Here is a 14314-nt window from a genome sequence, read left to right as displayed (position 1 = left end):
CACGTGGTGAATCCCGAAAGAAATTGGAGTCATTCTCCCCTCAAAGTTGAGCATGTGTGTGTCCTTTACTGGCTGGTTGGGGGAATCTTGTGCTCAACATTTTGCACTCAGTCAATCATGCTTTCCCTCTCAGCTTAATGGCACCACATTAATTGGGTTTTGCACATATGTAAAAAAATGTTGAGGGCAATTATTATCTTTTAGTCATTTCAGGTTAAAAATTTCAAATTTCATTTGAGCCAAGAATTTGAGGACAATGTGTATGTATGTATGTGTATGTATATAAATATATATACATATATCAAATAACAGGAAGAGGTTGATCACTTTCCAGAGACCACACCAGATGTCAGTGTGGTGCTTTGCTCTCAAACCTAGTTTGAACCTACTTGATTTGAATTGGGAAACAAAACCCCACCGGAGCCAAATAAAAAACATTTTGGTGTAATTCAAGTATGTTTTTATGTTGACTCAGATGGCTCTATTTTCTTTTTGTTCTTACTGGCACAGAGGAGTGGGATCTAGGGATTTGTGTCAACAGCTTCACCTTCGTTTCTCAGTGTCATGTAATAATTAGCTCATTACTGGTTTCATACTGAAAAAAATAATTATGTCTTACTAATTACTCAATGGCAGAAATAATTAGTTATATCACTCATTATACATCATCCGTAACTTAATTTGTCTCTGTGAAGTTGCTTTTCAACAACTCCAAAGCATCTGCTGTATTCAATATGTAACATACAGCAGCCAGCCTACAGTTTGGAGGTATCTAGTTACCATCAACAGCTAGCTTAGCCCCAGTGTCCACACACTATTTGTAGACAAAATGCATGCAAAAATACGCTGCCTGCGCATACACATCCTAATAAAAGGATCACGCTCTGAAAATGATGCATCCACTGCACCTTTTCACAATCTACTGCAACACAATTCAGTGTGGCAGGCTGTCTGCAAGGCGTCTACAGCAGCTAATGTAATCTGCGATACAATCTGGCCTGAGTGGGCTGCGGGCTGATACAGCAGTTCCATACACACACCTACACACAAGCAAAAAAAAAAAAAAAAGAACACATGCAAATGATAACACGCATGTTTTGTCCACACCAGGAATTAACTACTACAGTATGTGTCCCAGAGTCGCAGGTTTTCACACAAACCAAACACTGCCGCAGCTGATAATGGTTTACCATCCCTGGTGTACACACATACACATTTATGTATGCTTATGCACATACAAGTGTGATATATTTTAACACATACTAAACATCATTATCACGAGTTGAGAGTAGTCTGTGGCAGTGCAAAGGGTCAGTGTTCATTCAAGTGTAGATTTCACCTTGAACGTTTTTTCCTTTTGAATTCAGTCCTATAACTTAACACTGGAGGAGGAGACCATAATAACAGTATAAACTGCATTAATTGCACAAATAGCAAATGCACTGAAGCAAAAGACTGGCTTGTGAGAGCAGAATGCAAGTTATGAGGAGACACTAGATGGAGAAGGGGAAATAAAAGGTCTCAGCCCAAAATACTGAATAAATATTTTGGCCACTATTTTTGACTAACTCAAGATGCTTTTAAGTGCGCTCCACTGTGTTTAAACTGTTGTCACTGTTTAGGTATTTCACTTGTACAACACTTGGCCATAAGCACATTTTAATGGCTACGTTTTAATCAACTATTTGAAGAGCTAGATAGGATTTACAAGAACTAAAAGAAACACATTCTCCGGAAAATCAAACTATCTCATGTGAGATCATGCTTGAGATTAGTCATCACAAAAAAAGTGCTTGAGTGAATAAAAAGACAAGACAAAGAAGTGATGTTGTTCGTTACTACACTAATGTTTCCTAATGTTTGTGTTGTGTTAGGCATGAGTGTTGCACCACTTCCCTGCCAATACTACCCTCTTCCCTCTAGTGATAATTTGATAAGTGAATAATTCGGTGAGGTTCAGTGCCAGGGTCTCACGATGCACTGACCTCTGTTAAACGCCAGCTAATTGAATGATTATGTGTGCCTGCTGTCAGCTCCTCGCAGTCACTATTGTTCTAGCAGATGTGCTAATGAGCTAGCATTACAGCCGGGGGATTTACAGCATGCCTCGAAATACAAGGCGAAATGGGCTCCTGTAGAATAACACACTGTTGTACTGCAGCTTTTACATCATAAACTGATGTGAGGAGGCGATGCAGACACTTTGGCCAACGTGCAGTGTGCATATTTCATTATTTCCAAGTCTTTTAATATTAAAATCTAAGAATCACTATTAACCACTGCTATGTAGTTTTATTCAGTTTCAATCTATCTGTATTTCTGCACACAGAACTGTATAAACTGTTTACATTAATTCATGAACTCCAGTGTAAGCTTGTGAAACCAGCCAGAATTTGTAACAGAGCTACTTAAGAGACCTTAGGAGAGAAGAGACAAACCATCACAAGCATTTTGAATAGAAAAATCTGTATCACAGATGACATATATATCCCACCCCTTTCCCTCAAATTCCAATCGTCTGCTTTTCGAATAGTGATTCTATACTTGCAGTTTTTATGTCCTGGTGACCATTGAAAGTGAAGTTATGGCTCTCTCCCCATTCATTTAGATAGGGGCCTGGCAAAGATGGCTGCCGAGTGGCAAGCCTTGCCTGAAAGGACTTTGACTACGTTCAGTGATGCAGAATCCTGCAACAGCCATGTCGAATCCCTCACTGTGTATTGAAAACTGACAACTCCACACTCACAGCCAATAAACACACACTGTTCATTTTTGTGCTACTTTTACTCAGGGACTCGCAACCTCACAATATGAAACTATCGCAGCTCAACCACAGCAGCTGCTCGGTCATTAATTGCTCTGAGAGGATTGTTGAACACTGTCTGCTAAATCAACAATCAGGAATTGTCAAATAATTTGTGACTTGTTGCATGCATCGTTTGTATTTGGAAAACATCCGAGGCATGCAAAGATGAACGAGTAAAGAATACTAAATAAATACATAAAAACATTAATGAGCCGCTAAGTTTGGGTAGAGCAAATAGTGGTAGAAATTAATGTCATGGACATCTTATATACCCAGAACGCTTGTGGCTTTATAGTTGTACGATTCACTGAGCTGACATTTCTCTCGCTAAAACATCCTGTTGTATAGAGACTGACAATGGAGTAGATTCAGAGAGACATGAATCTTCACCCTTAACATTACATATGACATGCATCCTCTTTAGATAGCCTTACTCTTTTTTTGTGCTGTTCAGACAATATTAACAAATGTCTGCCAGAAGATTTGTAAAGGAAGTGAAAAGTCTCTGGACATCACTATTCATTACATTCCATTAAGTAAAAGCTATTAATAGTATCTCATTAAACCCTTTTCTGAGCAAAGACCAGGTGTTCCTTTGAAAACGGAGGCATCAGTAATTAAAATGGGTAGAAGAGCCAGTGATAGGATCACATAGAATAGCCTTCTAATGAATATTGCTCAGACAGAGGATTGTAAAGCCATGACCCTGCTCACATCCTGCCTTTGTGCCATTTAGATGAGACACAAATTAATATCATTGAATTCAAGCGATCAATTTGCTCTGCAGAGACAATTCAGTTGCATCAGGAACTGCAGCCAACACAGAGCAAGTCGTGACTGTTAAAAAGAGTAACAACACGAGGCCCACGCAGCAGACCACACACCACTGCAGGACTATAATATATTTGGATTGGGATTGCCTTCCAAGTGTGTCGTAACTGTGAATTGTTCCTTACAGGAGAGGCTCTATCGATCCGCGCACCGAAAGGGAGTGGCCTTTGCAGCATACTGATAGCTGATAGTCATAAGGCCGGACGAGCAGTTAGCAGTTGGAATCCCTACGTCACAAGCGGGCAGAGATAAGGCAGAGCGAACAGGTTCAGTTCAGGTTAATGGCGACGTGTGAAATCAGACAGTCGTGGTTTATCAACAAAAAAGGGCAAAGTGTCGAAACTGATCCAGGTTCACAATCGATAAACAGAACAACGGCTTCTGCAAACACGACACACTCAGCTTAACCGCAGTGACACACACACACACACACGTCTTCACCAAGCATCTGACATAAACACACACACACGTTGCCTTTTTAAGCCTATTCGATACAGCGTGAGCTAACAGAGAGAGGGGCGGGTAGGAGGCCTACCTGTGACCTGCAGCTTGTCCACGCTGACCTCACACTTCAGGTAAAGACGCCCCCTCCTCTCAGTGTAATCGGTTCCACACAGGCTGGGCACATTCATAACACACTGATTATGGACGTTCATGTCGCAGGCTGCAGGGACAAAGAGAGAGAGGAGATCAAGGACATCAGGACAATATATGTATGTAGATAAAGATTTAGCTTCATGCTTTTTATTTAGGGGTGCATAATAAATCAAAATATTATCAATATCACAATATGGCATGTATAAGTGTAATATCCAAATCACAAAGGCTGCAATTTTTTTAATGAAATGTAAAATGTTTTACAAAACAGGAGTATAATGAAGTACTGGAGGTAGATCTAAATGTAAGAAAACATGTTTGTTTGGTACAGAACCCATCAAATGTCACAACAACATGATTTTAATTTTCAGAGAAAATGAAAATCATAATGCAAAAATGAGCATACCCACTAATCCTGCAACATATTGTAGTTGCAATATCTGTCAAAATAATTGCAAAATGAGGAATTTCCTCCAGATAACTTGGATAGCTCTATCAAACAACCAAAACAGGCCCTGCTGATAGAGGTTTGCTGTGCATGCAGAGCCTGCATGTCAGGCACAAGCAACAAACTCCCAAGTGTCCAAGAATCCTTAAATTGGACTATATTATGTAATGTTGCACAGATGTTTCTTGTACCGTAGATTAGTCCTGATCAGAGTCAAAATGAGAACCATGCAAGTCTTCTTTATGTATCAAGCAGCAGTTGTAGCCGGATGTGTTTGAGTTAATTTGACATTGCACGTCCTGCCATGTGACTATTACACATGTGGTCATTAAGGTGTTGATGTTGAAACAATATATTGTGCAGCCTTACTGATAACGATGCCATTGACCTGGATTTATTCATCTGTTGGTTATATAGGTTTTCAAGTATTCATGTATTTTCTAACATATATTTTAAAATCATAGATCATAGATCATAAAGTAGCTATGACCTACAGCAACGAGAATAAGTCATAACATGAATAAAATATTCATAAAACCAATGCGTGCAGCCTCTTATGGCTTAATGTTCAGATACAGTAAGCTGCCAGATTTACTTCATCTATATAGGGACATATTTCAATTTCGTTCCATGAATCATACATGTTTGGCACATTATTAAAGGATTGTTTTTCTGAAAGCTGTGTGAAAGAGATAACAAGGTTATGACCCAGATTCAGCACTGCGATGTGATGCATACTCAGCCTGTGTGTCAGCCAGCTGAACCAAAATTTCATGGATTGGGAACAGTTACAGACGGTTACATCATTATGCCACCAGGTCAGTAGGTGAAAAGTAATTTTAAAAATCACTATTTTGTTTTGCCTCACTGTGACTGTCCTCACCAGTGCTTAGAAATACTACAGTGTGAGCTTATTGTGGTGTGATTAGAGCTTGAATTGATCTGCCAAAATAATCCACATCTCTATTTATGTACACCCCGGAGCGATCATTACACATAACTGGGGGTCCGTAGCAGGTGGAGTATAGTGTATTTATGAGCTCATTAAGGCATTGAGGCTAATCCACTAACACAAGATTAAAGGGAAGGAGAGCGAGGGAGGGATATTAATAAAGACGTGGTATAGCTTTCATAGCAGGCCTATTCAGGGTGCACCGAACATAGCTGCACACTGAAAATAGACGATGTGAGATTTTAATGAGTGAAAGTCAAGGGGGAGGAGAAATTCAGAGGCCTATGACCCTCAGTGAAGAGGAACAATGGGCTGTTTTTGATAAAGTGGCTCTAAAACAGAACATAATGTGTGCGGAGCCACTTACAGCAAACCATTATTTTCTTATGTATGCCACACTCATGCACATTGACCTGTTTAACAGAGCAGTGTGGGATTCGTTCGCCTCTATTACTGTTTGAGCTTCTACTTTCACCTTGACACGCAGAATTTAGAACATAAACGGCTACTCATACTACTCAGGAAGTACTCATCGTTAATAATATGGTCCAGACGTCATGATAAAATGTTCGTATTTAAATTACTGAGGAAGAGGTTGCAGGAATTGAACTCACAGTCACACTTCATGCCCTGGTGGATGAGGCCATACAGCAGAGAGCCACAGTGGTCACAGAAGGTGGGGCTCCCATAGGTGTGGATCTTAAACTTGTGCTTCGTTCTGGGGTCCTGGAAGAACAGAAAGAGAAAAATGAGCCATAAAGAAGCAGAAAAATAATGAAAAGACTGAAAAGGCAAACCAATGACCAACTTTAGCTTAGTTAAAGCTTCAAGAACATATGCTCTTGTGTGTTATTTACACACTGAGTGTTAAAATACTTCATGTTAAGAGGATTTTCCATATCACAAAAATCTCAAAATATCTATGCTGAAAAACTGCTTCAGCCGACTACAGCTCTATCCTCTGACAGTCCATTGAAAGAATAATAGAAAAAAATCAACCTATTTCATCACAGGGCGCCATTGTGTGTCAGACAATTCATCACTGATTGCCAACCTGACTGCAATCACCACATATTTTCTGCTCTTACAGAACTCCAAGTGGCAGCCAATCAATCCATGGCAGCCTTTTATTAAACCGTCATTTCTGGGTTGTCTTTCCATCTTCCTTGACCACACCAGCGAATGAGAATTGAGTTGTTTGTTCTCATAAAATTAAATCCAAAGCAACAAATACAGTTCACTTCCCAATTGGGGATACCATTATCACGTAAGTGCCCTCAATACAGTTCAGTACTTCAAGACCTTCTCCATGTTATTACCACATACGCTGACAAAGAAACTGCTTCTTGGTTTTCATTCCTACATAAGGGTCATAAACTGCCATATATGAGAATGTGTGCATTGTGCAATTAATGTTGTCTTTTTGGCCATTCAGTAAATGGTTTGTGTACATGTGTGTAAATAGTCATCTAGGCCATCTGAGCTTTTCATTCATCATTGGCCTCCATATTATCGCAGTTCATTGCTGCAGGCTCTCTACATAAATATCATATTAGTCAAAGTGTGAAAAACATTAGGGTTTATTGCAGAGCAAAACACTGTAAATGAGTGTGTGTTAAAGGAGCAGCAAGAGGCTGAATCATGTCTCTGTAAAGATAATTCACTCTTTGTAGGCTTCTATGTTCGCTTAATTTCCTCCATGCAAGTCCAATACTCCACCTCTTTTTTTATTGGTCATATCCTGCAGCAACATACTTTTATGTTGTAGCTACTCAACAGTGAGTTTATGGTCTTTACTATGAGCACATTTGTGTACTGAGGTATATTTTGCTGATTTGATCTGTGTGTCTTATCAAGAGGATGTCCTGATAGAAGAGATTCATTTGGCTGTTGGATCTTGCAGGTCACACCGGATGAACTGCCTTTCAAAAACGAAAGGCTAACTATTGACGAGGACAGCTAATATTTTATCACCCGTCCCTCTAGAGTGTTAATTCTGCTTTAATGGTGCTCAAGGGAGCATTTTATGGGATGTAAAACAGGCTGGAACCTCTTTGTGCGCAGCTGTGCATGTCTAAAAGAGTTACTCACACAACAGATTCACACTGGGACCAAAATCACAGTCAAGCTGCATGATTACATTATCCCCTGACCATGTTAAATTAATCCTATTATATAGTTAATCAAGTGCACTGATTCAAAGTATATAAGTTTTAATATAAAGTATCTTTTAATATATGATTTCCTTCGACATCATATACTAAAAGATACATTTATTGTTACGTACCATTACCCAAACTCAAACTCAAAACCCTTACTTATATACTTTGAACAAAGGAGTATTAATGATGCAGACTGTTACCACGATTACCACATATGTATAGGTATTATCTTTTACATTATACTGTATAAGAGCAAGTGTATATATACAGTATGCAACATAATCAAAATGAATACAATTGTAAAACTGTCAATCTGATATTACCATGTTGGTGTTGTTTCCTAGAACATCATCATAATGTTGTTCCAGGACCATCATTCTAGTTACAAGAAAGAGTCAAAGTCCGGATTTTGAGCTTCAACTTCACAGGACTCTCATCCAGGAAACAGAGATTTGTATCCTGATTAAACATATTGTTATACTGTTCACTTATTAGTTTCCTTTTCTTTCCAGTTTTCTATCACTGTTTGGTTAGGTTTAGTCAACATATAGACTTTAAGTTTAGAAAAAGATGGTCTCAGTTGAAACAGACCTTTTCACAGTGTCTATTACAAAAAAACGTAATTGGTCAGTTGCAATGATGGTCCTGAAGCCACCGTGATTATGATGTTGTAGGGACAACACCAACATGGCGATATTACATTGTGCATACTGACACTGTTATGTGGATTGGTCTTGTATTATAAGAAAGCACTGGTACAACCCACTCAGTGTGCTTTGTTTGTATTTGTAATTCCTGAACACAGGCCCTGCAGGGGCAGCTCCCTGTCCAAGTAAATGCAACAACCATCTTTTTTTATCATGTGCTCATTACCACTCACTGGGCCAGCATTCATTATACTTATGGATCATTTGGATACTCAAATAAGGGAGCATTTAGTATGAAGAGTCACATTTCCATGAAGTCAAAACAAGCAGAGATGGAGGACGATAAAGCAAAAACTGGTCAAATATTCAACTCAGCTGACAGAAAATGCTTCAGTGGGAGAGATAAATTAACCCCTTGAGGGATGTTTCAGTGGATTGAGCAGAACCAGTAGTGTGACTTTAACTGAGGATAATACATTGTGGCACTAGAGCAATTTAGCTGATCAGCATTTTGGGCAGACAATTCAATTCTGCTCCAAAATGTCAATGTATATTATTCAAGAGCCATTTCACTTGGCACTCTGCCTGAATCTGCAGAACATTTACAATTCAATAAAAATATGCTATCAAACTAAGCAAATGGCACTGGGTGCAGTCTCTACCTTAAGTAAATATCTGTGGGTGTAAAGTAAAGTTTTCTGACGTGATCTGGTGAACAAGCAGAACCAGTTATCTCCCTGTTTTGTTATTTTGTACACTGAATAAATGAATACTGACACACACAATGAAAAAAACTAAACTAAAATTTAAACATAAAATAAAACAAAATAAAATATACAGTGTAGGGTTCTTGTCACCTCCCTTCATTCATTCATTCATTCATTCATTCATTCATTTCCTGCACTCAGCCTGTAGCTTATGAGGCACTCTCTGCCGGAATGAGAACTGGAGGATTGCCACTTTTCCAAGCGCCCCTTCAAAGTGCTTTCCTGCTCATTCTCAAATTGTGCTGTACTGTAAATCTCTTTCAGAGTCGGAATCTGTTTAAGTGGATTTGACTTGAGAACATTATCCAGGCAAGTCCGGTTCTTTCTTGTTTTTTTCTTCTACTGCATCTATTTGAGGGAACACCTGTATTTGTATTCTCTGGGAAGAGATCAGCTTCATTCTGCCAGGAAAGGGATAGACTTATTCTGACTGGAGAAAGAAGCAGCTGTAGTGCTAAAGATATCTTTCCTATTTTCTACTGTTTGATGAGAAATACAGCGTCAAATGAGGAATGAATGAAGAGAGCTTGACCCAGGAGAAATAAATCACCAGTAAGGGGAGCAGCACATCATCCATCTCAGTGAGAGCTGACACAGTATCACATGGTGAGGAGCCACAGTAATCATTGCGGCTGTTTCACTGCCATTTCACTCAGTTTGACACTGGCCTCTGCATTAATACTGCAGAGACTCATTCAAGATCCTCAGATCATGCTCTCAATCTGCCATTTGTCAGTCTGAAGAGGCTTTACACCTTTAAAGGACAAGAGAAATGCTATGAGCAACCATTGACATGATCGGAACACAGAGCTGTTGTGATCACATTTCAGCTGCCTTACACATATCTAAATACCTAACATTAAGACAAAGTAAGAAATTCTGATTTACATTAAAATCAAGTGTTAAAAGGACCAGTAGTGTCCCTGTAACTAAAAATGAGCACGGGCTAGAAAGTGACCCAACAACCCATGCTTTAAATATAGATTATGGTCATTTTTTTTTTATCATAATATCATAAGAATAGATTTTGCAATAGCGTTTACGTTAGCTAATGACGTACACAAACGCATTTGATGTCTATAAACAATGAGCCTTAACAAGTGCTTTGAAAACCTACAAAATGTAAGGTTAACTGTCTAAATCAAAGACAAACTATGCAAAGAAAACATTAAATGTCATTATAGCTGCATACAACTACATTATAATATGTTTGAAATGAATAAAACGGAATAGGGAGACTTAAAGAACCATGCTGTTTTTAAATATCTAACAAACTCAGCAGACATTTTCTGCTCCTCTTTTTTGGATGAGTGATTCCTGAGAATCTCACAACAACTTGTTCAGCATATTTCTGACTGCCAAACCAAAGTCTTCTGACATGAGCAGTTTGAGACTGATGGTCAGCTTATCAGAGATGTCCATCATCTTGAGTGACTTCAAACTCCTCCATCACAAATGACAGTGTAAACACACTGTAGATGCAGAAGTAACACCTCACAGCTCAGGCAATCTGCGGCTAGATGAACCGTATCCAAAATAATCAGGTGTGGAATATCATAGCTGACTTGAAATCATTATATCGAGGTGATAAACAAATCATTTATGTAGGATCCAGCTTTGACAACAAGTCTGAAAAACTCCCCTGCCGGTAGCAACGAGGTAACCCCTGTGCAGAATAAATGCCTGATTCATACTGCTTATACAGTGCATATTGTCTAATTAGCAGCCCCGACCACGCTGTGCACAGGCCAGCAGTCAGTGTGTTAGCTGAGGAATGACGAGAAAAAGGGAGGCAGACAGACAGTAGGGAGAGGGAGAGAGAGGCTGAGCCAGCTGCACTTACTCATGTCCACCCACACACAGCTGATCCTGAAGGATTATCCTCTTGTTTGCCCCCCTCCTTTGCTTTGTTCCCTCCGTCTACTTCATGAATGAGTGACGGTGACTAAGAGCCACATTCAGCTACAGATGGATCGTGTATTTTTTACCTGTCACATCAACTTTTGATGGGTGGAACATGGCTTAAATGTCCCCAGATAAATAAATCCTCACAACAAAAAGAATGATAACAGGCCAACCAAGGTGGCAGTGGTCAATCAGGGAAAACGTCCAGTTCCTTGACCTATGAGAGATGCTTGGCAGGTGTATGTCAGCTAGAATCTAAGAAGTGGTCAGCCACTGCTACAGACCATGAAAACAGACAGTTGGCCACTTGAATTGACTGAATGTTAGTCTGTCAGTAATCCCCATAATATCTGCAATCTATGGGCATGGGACAAGATTTTGGTATTGCAAGTGTTACCACTTGTAGTCCAAGCAGTATTAACTAATCACTTTGTGCAGGTGAACAAGATGATGTAGAGAGCCAAAGAGGTGGATCACATTGGCCCAAATGCAACATCAGAACCCATTGGCTAATGTCTGAAGATGATTTAGCACTGTACTATATTAGCTTTTCTTCTTTTCTTTTAATTTATCTGCATATCTGTTTATAGAAATCAGCCAAAATGTCATCTCCAGCCAATTTTGCATCTCAATTTGCAAATCAGACTGAGAACAATGACCACTGCATGGAAGAGGAAGTCTTGGCCGAGGTATCCATTACCCATTATCTGGATATCTGCTGGCTATACCAGAAGCCCCGAAACATTGGTCGTTGCCCCCAGAGGCTAAATCGTTATCAGACGATAGCTGATGGGTTCCAAGATTTGTCTGTAAAAGTAAGCACGGGGATGTCTTCAGAGCATTGTTACTTTGTGATGTGTCTACAGTTATTTCTATCGCTGACTGATGTATAGATTTTATTTAATTGGGGATTTAAAAGGATGAAGAGTCGCATTTGAGTTTCGAGTCAAATGCTAACATCACCATGCTAATATGCTCACAATGACAATCCTATCATGAAGATGTTCAGTACCATGTAAAACAACTTAGTGTAAACGTTAGCATGCTAACCTTTGGTAATTAGCACTAAACACAAATTACCGCTTAGGCTGATGGGAATGTCATTAGTTTTTCAGTTATTTGGTCATAAACCAACATTGGACAAATCAAAATATGACCTGATGATCACCATGAGTTATTACCATTCTTCATCAGGGGAATATAATTGTGTGTACCAGATTACATGGATATCCATTAACTAGTTACTGACACATTTCCCCCAGGACAACAAATATGAACTTCCTGGTGACTCGAGACTAAAAGTCAGGGGATCACAAAATGTCAGTCGGATTCATCCTCTGGGAGTAATAAATGTCTTTACAATCCATTTGACAGCTGTTGAGACATTTCAATCTGGGCCTGTGGATCAAACACACTTTGTAATGTACACTTGATGAAAATATAAACCCAATGCTGAATTGAATGTCCTGGGTTTTTTAGCTATGCTACAGGCAGTGCTGTTAGCGTGGCTAAAAACCCAATATATTTTGATGATAATGTAATGATATTCAATTCAAAGTAAATCCTAAGAGACTGAACTAACTGCTCTGACTGATTAGCAAGGTGGCATTTAAAGATTCACCAGGGCAAGCTGTAATGTGCAGAAAATGAAACCTGTAAATGAGTGTACCCGACTTCATGTCACTGAGCACACTGGTTGTCCATTAACATCCTTTCTGCGAGCTGTGGGATGGAAGGGTTTACCCCTGTGGCTTTCTATCCCCTATTACAGCCTAATTGGGTCTTAATGGGAAATTCAAGACAGACTGGGTGGCGCTGCCCTTCCAGAACAGCAGGGGAAGCAGAGTGTTACGCCAAAAGCATTGATGAACTCGATCAGTAGGCTCAAAACAAGAAGGCCACGATGATAAACAAAAGCTGGGGGGTGTTACATGCTGACTGGATGATGCAGCAAGGAGGCTGCCTTTTGGTGACTGATAATATGAGAGCCACTAGGGTGGCCCAGATATCAAATGAACTGACAGGGAGCATCATGTTCTTGCATCATGTTTAGAGTGTTCTTATGACAGGTGCGTACTGTTTGTTGCCAGTCCCTGATACCTAATCCAGTGAACAATTAAAGGCTGTGTCTGCATAGTTTGTGCTGGCATGAGTGCATCAGTATGCAAAGTATCCAGCTGTTACAAAAAAGGATTGAGCTTCTGGGAAATCTTTGAGACATTATGTAATTACACAATAGATGTTAAGCCATCTGGAATAAATAGCTCTTCATGAAGCTTAACAACAGAAAAAAAGACATATATTTTCATTGAATTCTATTTAGCATGACAACACAGAATTACCATCTTTGATAAATGGAAATAAACAATCACTCCTACTGATGATGATTAGTATGACCTGGAAACAAATCTCAGATGATTCCTCCATCTTGCTGCTTCCTTAAGAACACGAGGGCTGGATGTCGATTACAATTACAGTACAAATACCGGTACCAGTGGCCTTAAAGTGAAACAGATTCCAATAGAGTACTTTATTTGACGCCCATCATGCAAATGGAAGCATTCAGTTGCGTAAAATTCCACCACTACTCCTTGATGAACTGCCAAATCCATCATTCAATACACAACATCCAATGTAACCTCACCACAGACTGTAATGGGTTGTATCTAGTGCGTTAGTGGGCCAATCCCACCTCAGATTAAATGAAGAACGCTTGTGGTGATTGGCTGTGAGCAAAATCATACAAGTGGTCTTTCTTGTTTTAGATTCGGATTCACTTTATTGTCGTTTCTCTGAGTATTTGCATACACAAAATGAAATGAAATACTGTTTCTGCCAGCTCCAATGTGTATCAGTGTTTTCAACTGTAATAAATATCTGTATAAAAAGACAAAAACAAGCTAAATCTGGGTACAAAAAAGCTTGAATGCAGGTATCAGTTTGTAAAGTGTCATGAGATAACTTTTGTTGATAGATACCTTTATTATTCTTACTATAAGTTTGACAGAGACAGAGCCAACACAGACTTTCTATTGAAAGACAGATGCTCAAGTAATCAATGATGAATGTTTATGGGGAGATGCACTCCAAACTGTGCGGGTATGTTTTTAAAAAAATCTAATTTCTGTTCTATTTTTCAGTAACCTCAGAGTTGATTTTCTCTGAACTAATCCCTAAATTTTATTTTAGCATTCGCCCT

The 14314-nt window shown here is 39.3% G+C and overlaps 1 protein-coding gene across 1 annotated transcript in view; it reads right to left on the bottom strand.

Annotated features, from left to right (window-relative positions):
* Positions 1-14314, bottom strand: part of prkcaa (protein kinase C, alpha, a) — a 167742-nt gene that overhangs the window by 67712 nt on the left and 85716 nt on the right. Inside the window, exons 4-5 of the mRNA XM_073470342.1 lie at positions 6249-6360; positions 4173-4301 (exon numbers count right to left, since the gene is read on the bottom strand). Coding sequence (XP_073326443.1) covers positions 4173-4301; positions 6249-6360 — 241 coding nt within the window. The remainder of the gene's footprint in view (positions 1-4172; positions 4302-6248; positions 6361-14314) is intronic.

The sequence above is a fragment of the Pagrus major genome, chromosome 1 (genome assembly GCF_040436345.1).
Source record: "Pagrus major chromosome 1, Pma_NU_1.0".
Taxonomy (NCBI): domain Eukaryota; kingdom Metazoa; phylum Chordata; class Actinopteri; order Spariformes; family Sparidae; genus Pagrus; species Pagrus major.
The sequence above is the reverse complement of the archived record's forward strand: the minus strand, read 5'-3'. Positions and strand labels throughout refer to the sequence as shown.